Genomic DNA, 13,546 nt, shown 5'->3' on the forward strand with positions numbered 1-13,546 from the left:
GCTGCATGCCCTTAGGATTGCGCTGCATGCCCTTAGGATTGCGCTGCAGGCCCTTAGGATTGCGCTGCAGGCCTTTAGGATTGCGCTGCAGGCCCTTAGGATTGCACTGCAGCAAAAACATGTCTGGAAGAAAAACACATTTTATCAATACTGCTGGCAGGATACGAAGATGATTACTGGATTAGCTCTTAGTTCATCTCCCCGAATAGTTGTGCTTTGACGCCGCACAGATTGCTCCCTCTGATTCTTTTGGGTCAACAAGTATGTATGATGCGGTAATTGAAAATCTTAGATAACACGGTTATTTAAAAATCTCACACTCTTCTTTTTGAAGGCAATGTTTTAGAACTAGCCTAATTAAAATGATTTGATCTTGAATGGTTATGATTTTGAAAGGTGAGAGGTTAAACATCTCAAATGTTTGTCACATACGCACTTAATAGATAGTTTGTTTTTGAAGCTGAATATGGCACTAGAATAGAAAAGCTGAAAATATGGTTCCATTTCCATGTGATATTCTGAATAGTACAGTAGGTACTGGGAGTTGTATGTGTCTAACAGAGGGTGGGTTTGATCTGATTACAGATAACCAGAGCGAGCCCATGGAGATGGATGTGGACGTGGAGATCCCAGCTAGCAAGGCCACGGTCCTCCGAGGTCATGAGTCAGAAGTGTTCATCTGTGCCTGGAACCCTGTCAGCGACCTGCTGGCCTCTGGGTGAGTCTCACTGGGATGGGTCAGGGGTGGGTGTATGGCTGGGCGATATGGCCTAAAAATATATATAATAATAAATAAAAAATTATTCTAATTTATGGGCGATTCACTATCTATATACAGTTGAAGTCGGAAGTTTACATACAGTTTAGCCAAATACATTTAAACTCAGTTTTTCACAATTCCTGACATTTAATCCTAGTAAAAATTCCCTCTCTTAGGTCAGTTATGATCACCACTTTATTTTAAGAATGTGAAATGCCAGAATAATAGAGAGAATGATTTTATTTCAGCTTTTATTTATTTCATCACATTCCAGAAGTTTACATACACTCAATTAGTATTTGGTAGCATTGCCTTTAAATTGTTTAATATGGGTCAAACGTTTCAGGTAGCCTTCCACAATCTTCCCACAATAAGTTGGGTGAATTTTGGCCCATTCCTTCTGACAGGGCTGGTGTAACTGAGTCAGGTTTGTAGGACTCCTTGCTCGCACACGTTTTTCTCAGTTCTGCCCACAAATTTTCAATAGGATTGAGGTTAGGGCTTTGTGATGGCCACTCCAATACCTTGACTTAGTTGTCCTTAAGCTATTTTGCCACAACTTTGGAAGTATGCTTGGGGTCATTGTCCAATTGGAAGACCCATTTGCGACCAAGCTTTAACTTTAACTGATGTCTTGAGATGTTGCTTCAATATATCCACATAATTTTCCTTCCTCATCATATCATCTATTTTGTGAAGTGCACCAGTCCCTCCTGCAGCAAAGCACCCCCACAACATGATGCTGCCACCCCTGTAACTTCCCCTTTCTCCTCCAAACATAACGATGGTCATTATGGCCAAACAGTTGTATTTTTGTTTCATCAGACCAGAGGACATTTCTCCAAAATGTACGATCTTTGTCCCCATGTACAGTTGCAAACTGTAGTCTGGCTTTTTTATGGCGGTTTTGGAGCAGTGGCTTCTTCCTTGCTGAGCGGCCTTTCAGGTTATGTCGATATAGGACTCGTTTTACTGTGGATGTAGATCATTTTGTACCTGTTTCCTCCAGCATCTTCACAAGGTTCTTTGCAGTTGTTCTGGGATTGATTTGCACTTTTCGCACCAAGTACGTTCATCTCTAGGAGACAGAGAGCGGTATGACGGCTGTGTGGTCCCATGGTGTTTATACTTGCGTACTATTGTTTGTACAGATGAACGTGGTATCTTCAGGCGTTTGGAAATTGCTTAGAAGGATGAATCTACAATTATTATTTTTTGGCTGATTTCTTTTGATTTTCCCATGATGTCAAGCAAAGAGGCACTGAGTTTGAAGTTAGGCCTTGAAATACATCCACAGGTACACCCCCAATTGACTCAAATTATGTCAATTAGCTTATCAGAAGCTTCTAAAGCAATGACATCATTTTCTGGAATTTTCCAAGCTGTTTAAAGGCACAGTCAGCTTAATGTACGCAAACTTCTGACCCACTGGAATTGTGATACAGTGAATTATAAGTGAAATAATATGTATTCAAACAATTGTTGAAAAAATTACTTGTGTCATGCACACAGTAGATGTCCTAACCGACTTGCCAAAACTATAGTTTGTTTAATAAGAAATTTGTAGAGTGGTTGAAAAAATGAGTTTTAATGACTCCAACCTAAGTGTATGTAAACTTCCGACTTCAACTGTACATTACCAATCAAAAGTTTGGAAACACCTTCTCATTCAAGGGTGTTTCCTTATTTTTTGTATATTCTCTACATTGTACAATAATAGTGAAGACATAAACTATGAAATAAACAAATATGGAATCATGTAAAATGAGTTGTGATGAAATGAAAAAAATCTAAATATATTTAAGATTCTTCAAAGTAGCCACCCTTTGCCTTGATGACAGCTTTGCACACTCTTGGCATTCTCTCAACCAACTTCACCTGGAATGCTTTTCCAACAGTCTTGAAGGAGTTCCCACATATGCTGAGCACTTGTTGACTGCTTTTCCTTCACTCTGCAGTCCAACTCATCCCACACCATCTCAATTGGATTTAGGTCGGGTGATTGTGGAGGCCAGGTCATCTGATGCAGCACTCCATCACTCTCCTTATTGGTAAAATAGCCCTTACTCAGCCTGGAGATGTGTTGGGTAATTGTCCTGTTGAGAAACAAATTATAGTCCCACTAAGCGCAAACCTGATGGGATGGCGTATCGCTGCAGAATGCTGTGCTAGCCATACTGGTTAAGTGTGCCTTGAATTTGAAATAAATCACAGACAGTGTCACCAGCAAAGGACCCCCACACCATAACACCTCCTTCTCCATGCTTCGCGGTGGAAACCACACATGTGGAGGTCATCCGTTCACCTACTCTGCGTCTCACAAATACACGGCGGTTGGAACCAAAAATCTTATATTTGGACTCATCAGACCAAAGGACAGATTTCCACCAGTCTAATGTCCATTGCTCTTGTTTCTTGGTCCAAGCAAGTCTCTTTTTCTTATTGGTGTCCTTTAGTAGTGGTTCATTTGCAGCAATTCGACCACGAAGGCCTGATTCACTCAGTCTCCTCTGAACAGTTGCTGTTGAGATTAGAGGTCGTCCGATTAATTGGAATGGCCGATTAATTAGGGCCGATTTAAAGTTTTCATAACAATCGGAAATCGGTAATTTATTTTTTATTTGTATACCTTTTATTTAACTAGGCAAGTCAGTTAAGAACACATTCTTATTTTCAATGACTGCCTAGGAACTGTGGGTTAACTGCCTTGTTCAGGGGCAGAACGACAGATTTTCACCTTGTCAGCTCATGGGTTCCAATCTTGCAACTGCACAGTTAACTAGTTCAACGCTCTAACCATTGCACTCCACGAGTAGCCTGCCTGTTACGCGAATGCAGTAGAAGCCAAGGTAAATTGCTAGCTAGCATTAAACTTATCTTATAAAAAACAATCAATCATAATCACTAGTTATAACTACTACTCCAGTTTAGCAGGCAATATTAACCAGGTGAAATTGTGCCATTTCTCTTGCGTTCATTGCACGCAGAGTCAGGGTATATGCAACAGTTTGGGCTGCCTGGCTCATTGCGAACTAATTTGCCAGAATTTTACGTAATTATGACATACATTGAAGGTTGTGCAATGTAACAAGAATATTTAGACTTAGGGATGCCACCCGTTAGAAAAAATACTGAACGGTTCCGTATTTCACTGAAATAATAAACGTTTTGTTTTCGAAAGGATAGTTTCCGGATTCGATCATATTAATGACCAAAGGCTCGTATTTCTGTGTGTTATTATGTTATAATTAAGTCTGATTTGATAGAGCAGTCTGACTGAGCAGCAGCAGGCCCGTAATCATTCATTCAAACAGCACTTTCGTGCGTTTTGCCAGCAGCTCTTCGCAAGCACAGTGCTGTTTATGACTTCAAGCCTATCAGCCTAATGGCTGGTGTAACCAATGTGAAATGGCTAGCTAGTTAGCTGGGTGTGCGCTAATACTGTTTCAAACGTCACTCGCTTTTAGATTTGGAGTAGTTATTCCCCTTGCGCTGCGGCTTTTGTGGAGCGATGGGTAACGATGCTTCGAGTGTGGCTGTTGTCGATGTGTTCCTGGTTCGAGCCCAGGTAGGGGCGAGGAGGGGGGAAGCTATACTGTTACACTGGCAATACTATAGTGCCTATAAGAACATCCAATAGTCAAAGGTATATGAAATACAAATGGTATAGAGAGAAATAGTCCTATAAATACTATATTAACTACAACCTAAAACCTCTTACCTTGGAATATTGAAGTCTCATGTTAAAAGGAACCACCAACTTTCATATGTTCTCATGTTCTGAGCAAGGAACTTAACCGTTAGCTTTTTTACATGGCACATATTTTTATATGGCACATATTACTTTCTTCTCCAACACTTTGTTTTTGCATTATTTAAATCAAATTGAACATGTTTCATTATTTATTTGAGGCTAAATTGATTTCATTGATGTTTTATATTAAGTTAAAATAAGTATTGTTGTAATTGTCATTATTACAAATTTAAAAAACGGCCGATTAATCGGTATCGGCTTTTTCGGTCCTCCATTTTCGGTCCTCCAATAATCGGTATCGGCGTTGAAAAATCATAATCGGTCGACCTCTAGTTGAGATGTTTGTTACTTGAACTCCGAAGCATTTATTTGGGCTGCCATCAGAGGTGCAGTTAACTCAACTCAAATGAACTTATCCTTAGGAGCAGAGGTTACTCTGGGTCTTCCTTTCCTGTGGAAGTCCTCATTAGAGCCTGTTTCATCATAGCACTTGATGTTTTCTGCGACTGCACTTGAAGAAACTTTCAAAGTTCTCAAAATTTTCCAGATTGACTGACCTTCATGTCTTGGAAGTAATGATGGACTGTCGTTTTTTGTTGCTTATTTGAGCTGTTGCCATAATATGGACTTGGTCTTTTACTAAAAAGGGCTATCTTCTGTATACCATCCCTACCTCGTCACAACACAACAGATTGGCTCAAACGCATTAAGAAGGAAAGAAATTCCACAAATTAACTTTTACATGGCACACCTGTTAATTGAATGCATTCCAGGTGACTACCTCATGAAGCTGGTTGAGAGAATGTGAAGTGTGCAAAGTTGTCATCAAGGCAAAGGGTGGCTACTTTGAAGAGCCTCACATATTTAATACATGTTAATTTGTTTAACACTTTTTTGATTACTACATGATTCCATATGTGTTTTTTCATATGTTTGATGTCTTTGCTATAATTCTACAATGTAGAAAATAGTAGGTGTGTCCAAAATCTTGTGTGTGTATATATACTGTATGTGTGTAATATATATATATATATATTGTTGTGTGTGTGTATGTATGTATGTATAAAACATACATGGTTTGACATTTTCTCAAAATAAGCTTTGTTGCACAAAATTAATAGTCATTACACTGCATTTCAAACAGTCTGGAATAATCTGATGAATTCGGGGCTTGTAAAATTATACCTAGACCAAATATAAGCCTTCAACCATAAGACCGACTAATTATTTTATCAAAATAGTTTCACCTGCTTTTTTTGCAATAATCACTGATCTGGCTTTCAAGTCTGTCTATGAATATATAACCAAAACCATGAAAACTAACACAGGTCTCTTAAACAATATTTCAGACTCGAACCCTCTGCTAATTAGTTGCCAGCTAATGTTTATATTTCAAGTCTAGCCAACTTGGATATTTTTTGCCTGCTAACAAGGTACTGTAGAACAGTTGAACTGTTATGAATACACCCTCCTGGCCATCTCTAAAACTTATGAACTACAGCTGGTTCACTTTGTTTAGATGTTGAAATCAAGTGGCCTACATCGATAAAAAAAATATGCTTATTTCTCAGAATGAGAACAAGTTGCCAATTTTTATGCTCATGGCACATTTATAAAACAGACAGCTAGCATGTAACCATCTGAGGCTAAAATGCTGCTAGCAGTATGTGGTACCGCAATGCTGCACGCGACAAACTGAGCATCTATTTTCCACAATCTTGTTCATTGATACTCCCGTCGAGTAGGGTCTGCTCTGTTCTAAATTTCCGGAGTTGAAGACATAAAAATAGTATCGTTACAAAGGTTAAGTTATCCTCTATTACAGTAAATTAATGTTGAAACTGCTTGTTGTCATAGAGGAAAAAGTGATCTTTCATCTCTTTGTTTTGAGTGGCAGGGGGAGGGACTGGGTCAGTGCTGGGTTGAGCTTCTCTGGGACTTGGGAGGCTAGAGCGACACACACACACTGCCGCACACACACTATGTATTGAATTTTTCTTCTATATTCTATCTGTTTGTGTCTAGGTCGGGAGACTCGACAGCCCGGATCTGGAACCTTATTGAGAACAGTAACAGCAGCTCCACCCAGCTGGTGCTCAGACACTGCATCAGGGAGGGGGGCCAGGACGTCCCCAGCAACAAAGACGTCACCTCACTAGACTGGAATGTGAGTTCTCAGTGGTCCATTCCATCCACGTCTACTGTATCTATTCTTACTTGACTGAAATGGTCTGGAACAGAACATTAGAAGCCATCTACACTGAGGACAGTTCACTAACAGTTCTGTTTTACCCCACAGAGCGATGGGACACTCTTAGCAACCGGATCCTATGATGGATTTGCAAGGATATGGACAAAAGATGGTACGCTGAGTTTTGTAGCTTTTTAATTCAATTAAACAACCGTGCCCAATGCCCATTCTGAATCATACTGTTATCTGTGCAAATGCATTAAACTCTTGTCTTTCACAGGTAATCTGGCGAGCACCTTGGGCCAACATAAAGGACCCATATTTGCACTGAAGTGGAACAAGAAAGGGAACTGTATCCTCAGTGCTGGTGTAGATAAGGTATTTTTGATTGAATGCATCATGTCACTCATGTAGCAATCAATTAATATTAGTTCAAGAATGCTGACTGAATTGTTTTGTATAGCGCCCAACAAGGTTCCTTCAAATGTCTTTGGGCACTGAGCAAATTTCAGTTCTGATGAGAGCTAACTTGAACGTTGTGAAAATTCTGTGCGCGTGAACCCTGAGGCTGTACCCGCTGTAATTTACTGTTTTAACAGTGACCAAGTAGACTACTGTGGCCATTTGATCATAATGTAGTCCTACCAGAGTGGCCTACCATCAAACAATGGAAAAAAATGCATCCCATAACATTTTAACATGGAAATGGCTGTTCTATCGTTCAGCCTACAGCAGCAGCCAATGTGTGGTGTTCAATGTAGGCCTACATTCCATGAGACTTTTGAAAGAAACATGCAGGGCTTGACATTAACCTGTGTATCCACTTGTCCTTCAGACAAGGAGGTGACAACATTTTGTTGTGTTTGATACAAGAAACCCATACCGTTATTACAGAGATAACAGACAAATGCTGCTACCCTCTGCCTATTGGTTACTTAGCTTATTTAAGCCTGCCCCTTTTAAGAGATATAAAAAGGCTCTTTACCTGAATCGCTTTTCTACGATGGCTAGAAATGTTAACGCTTTGTGCTCTTGTAGGAAGCAACCACTCCCACATTTCTTACTACAAATGAGTTATAACTGGACTAATAACTCACCAACCAGCAAAAAATATTTTGCATAGTTTGTTTTTCATACTAAGTCTTGCGAAGTTTGTTTTGTTTCAGTACTATGCATTGAAAGTGGCTATTATTGATTTGGTTCGATCACAATTCCCACAGTAAAGGGAAACATTGATAGTGTTAACTAACGGGGAAAACTCAAGAAGGTTTAGTGAAGTTCAATCTCATGCTTCTATGCACAGGCTGATATTTCTTCTGCGCGGCAGTCCCGGGGTAACTACGTGCACAGCTTAGAGGGAACATTGCCGCCCAATTGTCAAGAGTTTGTACTGCATTTTCTATGTATCTATTGTCATTTTCCAGACGACAATCATTTGGGACGCACACACAGGAGAGGCTAAGCAGCAGTTCCCCTTCCACTCAGGTAAGCCCCCTGTGTCCCGAACAGAAAGATGTAGGACTTCAGCTTCCCGGCTGATGTGAGTTAACCCTTTGCGAACCCTCCTGTCCCTGTGTGTTGCCTCCTACCCACAGCTCCAGCCCTGGACGTGGACTGGCAAAACAACACAACATTTGCCTCCTGCAGCACAGACATGTGCATCCACGTGTGTCGACTGGGCAGCGACCGGCCGCTCAAGACCTACCAGGGCCACACGGTAAACAAACACACAGCGTCTGTGTTCTAACCTCTACATCTCACACTACTGAGGACATAGTCAGACTTAAGATTTCTCTACTGAATGTGTTTTCCCCAACTTTTGTACTTCTGCAAAGTAAACAAGATTATTTTGTGACTAGTGGTAGGAAGAGCAGGATGTCTTGTGTTGGTCCTCTGAGTCTACATGATATCTGCCCATGTGTGTTTCAGAATGAAGTCAACGCTATTAAGTGGGACCCGTCAGGGATGCTACTAGCCTCCTGCTCTGATGACATGACTTTAAAGGTAATGCCAGTGCTGCTACTTCAGGCAAGATTCTGGACACACAATGAATTTCACCTCTTTCCTATGACCATGATCTATATGTCAATATAAGAATGTAATGATTACATAGTGAGTTTAAAGTGTGCTGTGCTCTTCCCCAGATCTGGAGTATGAAGCAGGACTCATGTGTCCATGATCTCCAGGCCCACAGTAAAGAGATCTACACTATCAAGTGGAGCCCCACCGGCCCAGGCACCAGCAACCCCAACGCCAACATCATGCTGGCTAGGTGGGACACACACACACAGCTCCTAAGCTTGTTTTGGGACAACGTTGTGATTTATTAGTTGAAAATGGGCAGTGTGTGTGCCAGTGAAAGGGTCTCTTGTCAAAAAGTGTCCCAGACATCCTCCCAGGTCTAATAACTGTCAGTCGTTGAGGGACATAAAGCCGATGACCCAGACATGAATGCATGTGTAAATGTCACAGTTCAAATAGCAGAGGTATTTACAACCTGTACTGGCGTCCCCTGGGATGGGTCTATATTTCATTCTTGACGTAAAACTGCCATTAATGCTATGACTTGTGAGGAACTTGATAGTTATCTGAGGTAAATGCGGCTATTGTACACCGAGATACAGCTCCTGTCTGATCCTGTGATTTATTTGGTTCTTTCCGAACTTATTTTTTAATTTAGTTTTTATCTCCATCTTTTCCTTTGTCTTTGTAAAGTGAGATTTGCAACTTAGCCAGGTTGACTTACACTACCTAATAATAACATTTTGATGAGAAAGTGTTAATGAAAGTCTGCTTCTCTTTTCATTAACACTTGCTTTCAACCGTGTCTCTCCTTTTGTGGTGACAGATATTCACACCATCACCATTTCACTGATCTTACAAAATCACACATCTTGTTTTGGCTCTGTGAATCAGCATTTTGAAATAGAATTTGTGTCGACCACCAAAGCAAACTTATTGACATGTTTCTTACATTTCATATCCTTCTGTAGTGTTGTTGTCAATCTAAAGCTGGAAAAACTACCCGGCTGCTACTTTGTCATTAAGGTGTTAAATCGCCTGTCAAACCCTGTAAATTAACATTCGTAAGGAAAGACCAATGATGGCTTATTGATATTAACATAAACTTAAAGTTAGAGCTTTCATGTATTTCAGTTACAGTATGTCTTTGCATGTTGTAGATGGCAGTTAGTAGATGGAGAACTGACCATGTGCTATGTTGTACCCCTTAGTGCCTCGTTTGACTCAACTGTGCGTCTGTGGGATGTGGAGCGAGGTGTGTGTATCCACACCCTGACCAAACACCAGGAGCCCGTCTACAGTGTGGCCTTCAGCCCTGACGGGAAGCACTTGGCCAGCGGCTCCTTCGACAAGTGTGTCCACATCTGGAACACCATGGTGAGTCACCCAGGAGATTATACCAGCTTAAAACAGGTTATAGCAGCTTACAACAGTTAGTTACTTGGTCATGGAAAACCCCTGGCCCCAATGCATTACCCAGACAGTGAGATCAGTGATGTTGTAAGGTCGAGCAGGCAACTATGGCCATCTAGCAGTCCTCACCAGAGTTGGTTGTGTTGTGGTTGCAGACTGGAGCCTTGGTGCATAGCTACAGGGGGACCGGAGGGATTTTCGAGGTGTGCTGGAACAGCACAGGAGACAAAGTTGGTGCTAGCGCTTCAGATGGATCAGTAAGTTGTCATATTTTAGTTGAGTTGGATTATAATTTGTGTTTCAAGCTGTATATCATTTGTAATGAGATGTTTTCTTTCATTTATGCAAGCACTGTTTATTTTATTTCACCTTTATTTAACCAGGTAGGCAAGTTGAGAACAAGTTCTCATTTACAATTGTGACCTGGCCAAGATAAAGCAAAGCAGTTCGACACATACAACGACACAGAGTTACACATGGAGTAAAACAAACATACAGTCAATAATACAGTATAAACAAGTCTATATACGATGTGAGCAAATGAGGTGAGATAAGGGAGATAAAGGCAAAAAAAGGCCATGGTGGCAAAGTAAATACAATATAGCAAGTAAAACACTGGAATGGTAGATTTGCAGTAGAAGAATGTGCTAAGTAGATATAAAAATAATGGGGTGCAAAGGAGCAAAATAAAAAATAAATACAAAAATGAGCAAAATAAATAAATAAATAAATAAAATACAGTAGGGAAAGAGGTTGTTGTTTGGGCTAAATTATATGTGGGCTATGTACAGGTGCAGTAATCTGTGAGCTGCTCTGTCAATCACACGTTTCTAGATGTTAAAGGGATACTTCGGGATTTTGGCAATGAGGCTCTTTATCTACTTCCCCAAGGTCAGATTAACTTGTGGATACCATTTTATGTCTCTTGTGTCCAGTATGAAGGAAGTTAAAGTTCATTTCGTGAGCCAATGCTAACTAGCTTTAGCGCAATTACTGGAAGTCTATGAGCATCTACTAGCATTCTAGCAGATACCCAATGACTTCCAGTCATTGTGCTAACGGTAGTTAGCAATTGTGCTAGCACCAGTTAGCAACTTCCTTCAAACTGTACGCAGAGACATCAAAATGGTATCTACGAGTTCATCTGACTGGGGAAGTAGATAAATTGCCTCATTTGCAAAATCCCAAAGTATCCCTTTTAACCAAAGTGAATAAAAGCTAAGCCCCTAATGCTTTAGTCTGGGGACCAATGCTTTCAGAAGTGCATGGAGAGGAACCAAAATAATCCGAAGCATAATATGTATTATTAATCATGTTATCTTTGCCCTCCAGGTATGTGTTCTTGATCTCAGAAAATAGCATCCTGGCAGTGACTTTGAAGTTGGACCCTGCCATCAGCAAACACTCTCATAGCTCAAAGCAGGCCTGGCAACATGGAGGACATCCTCATAGGGCGGACACAGGAGACATTTTAACAACCACAAACTACTTAATGGCAGAGGCAATCCTCAGTTTGTGGATTTGTGTCTCCTGTTTAAGACCACAAAGAACATTTCCTGGGTTAATTAACATACTGGACGAAATCCATTTTTTTTTGTTCAGCCATGTTTTAAAAGGTGCCTAAAAGGTGCCCTGCTGTTATCTGGCTATGGTCTGAATCATGAGGAAGAGGGTTTGAATAGGAAGAGGTGTGAGGAGAGACAGACTGGTGTTTTGGGTGTGTTTGACATGAAATTGTGAGAGAAAGGTTGTGTTTTAGAACCTATCTAAGCACATGTTAGCCCTATGGTGTCCTGAGTTGAGAAACAATATGGGAGACATGAGGAGAGTGACATTGTTATTGCTGCACTGGCATTCTCAAATTATGTGATGTTTAAATTGTCCTCAGTGGAGAATAGTTCCTGTTTAAACAGTACTTCTTGCAGGTTTTTCACAAACGGACTTCTGAAAGTCCGAGTTAAAAAAGGTGCCGCTATGCGGTAGTTCTGTGCTCGCATTTAATAACATCAAGGTCAACCAAAATCACCAAACTGCCAAGTTTAACTTCTCTAAGTTTGAATGACATTTAATTCACTTTAAAAAGAAAATATGCAAAAAGCGTGGTTTATAAGCATATATTCTCCCTTCTGGATGTACATTTAATGAATGTAAAGATATGTAAATTAGAAAAATACACAGACTTATATACTGTGTATATATGTTTATATTCAGTACACTTTAACGTAATCTTCTAGACGCTCAATACTGGCTTGAGCTATCACATCTTTTCTTTGCTGATACTCGGTTACAAGACCCTGATTCAATTTAATGCACGTCAGATAGATGTTTCTTTTGTTACCATGTATGTTATTTTATTCTGACAATTATGTGTGTATCAGGTTGGTGTGTTAAGTCAGGTGGTGCTGAAGTGGACTGTAGTCATTTCACTGATGGCTCTTTACACTTTAAGCCATGGAGATCTGTGCCTCAACGTAACTGAATGGACCATGGGTAATGATGAATGGGATAAAGATGGGATGTTACATTCTGTAGGCTCTACCTGTTTTGTCGGGGTTACCCCTGGCTCAGGTCTGGGATGTGAAACAGGACCTGTCTGTATTCAGCCCTAATGACAACCATTGAAATGGAAATCAGAACAGACAGAGAGCATGCTGATTGAGAAGGAGAGGATGCTGTGAACATTTGTATTGTGTTGTCTTAATGTTGCTTTAGTAGCAGTGTCATCACTAGTCATCTACTGAGCTTTTCTTACAGTACTCCTTTGTTTGGCAGGGTGATCGTTCTGGTGGAAACCCAAGTTACACGCTGACTGATCAACCAGGCTCTGATTGGTCAAATGGAAGTCCTACTGTAGCTTCTAAGCTGTGATTGGTTGAGTTGGGTTGAGGTCCCGACATTGCCACCGCCTGATCTAATTGGTCAGATTGGACTTATTTGACTTGCCTGTATGATGGATTTAGCTTTGTGTGCAGTATGTCTACTTGTACTTATCGTGGTCTAACGTGACAGTCTTTTCAAACTAACAAGCCACCAATTTGAGAATGCCTTTTTCTGGTCCATTCTTTCAGTCAAGCTCATTTTCAGAAGGTAGGCTCAGCTTTTGTTTGGATTTGTGCTGAAAGAGGAAGGCCAGCATTTTATTTCATTTTTTTTATATATATAAATAATCCGGCGTTAATGTTTTTTTGCTGAGAGCCAATATTGTCTGTGTCAGACTGAGAATCGGGCTATGGTTGGTGGCCATCTTGGCATGTTGAGAAGCCCAGTGTGGAATAAAATGCTGTGACTGACAGCGATCTCTCTCCTACCCCAGTCTAGGATATGGTCATCTGTTTCCAAGACTAAACAATGAATTCACACTCAATGTCTCAAATAAATCACTCTATTTTGATATGAGAAAACACTG

General features: G+C 40.5%; 1 protein-coding gene across 1 annotated transcript in view; it reads left to right on the forward strand.

Moving 5' to 3' along the window:
* LOC110501647 (F-box-like/WD repeat-containing protein TBL1X) overlaps window positions 1-13,546 on the forward strand; it is a 32,840-nt gene extending 19,294 nt beyond the window's left edge. The window contains exons 5-15 of the mRNA XM_021579350.2: window positions 586-718; window positions 6,540-6,681; window positions 6,814-6,877; window positions 6,986-7,083; window positions 8,130-8,190; window positions 8,301-8,422; window positions 8,635-8,709; window positions 8,850-8,977; window positions 9,939-10,104; window positions 10,296-10,397; window positions 11,473-13,546. Of these exons, the coding sequence (XP_021435025.1) occupies window positions 586-718; window positions 6,540-6,681; window positions 6,814-6,877; window positions 6,986-7,083; window positions 8,130-8,190; window positions 8,301-8,422; window positions 8,635-8,709; window positions 8,850-8,977; window positions 9,939-10,104; window positions 10,296-10,397; window positions 11,473-11,499 (1,118 nt within the window). The 3' untranslated portion in view covers window positions 11,500-13,546. The remainder of the gene's footprint in view (window positions 1-585; window positions 719-6,539; window positions 6,682-6,813; window positions 6,878-6,985; window positions 7,084-8,129; window positions 8,191-8,300; window positions 8,423-8,634; window positions 8,710-8,849; window positions 8,978-9,938; window positions 10,105-10,295; window positions 10,398-11,472) is intronic.

The sequence above is a fragment of the Oncorhynchus mykiss genome, chromosome 22, assembly GCF_013265735.2.
Source record: "Oncorhynchus mykiss isolate Arlee chromosome 22, USDA_OmykA_1.1, whole genome shotgun sequence".
Classification (NCBI taxonomy): domain Eukaryota; kingdom Metazoa; phylum Chordata; class Actinopteri; order Salmoniformes; family Salmonidae; genus Oncorhynchus; species Oncorhynchus mykiss.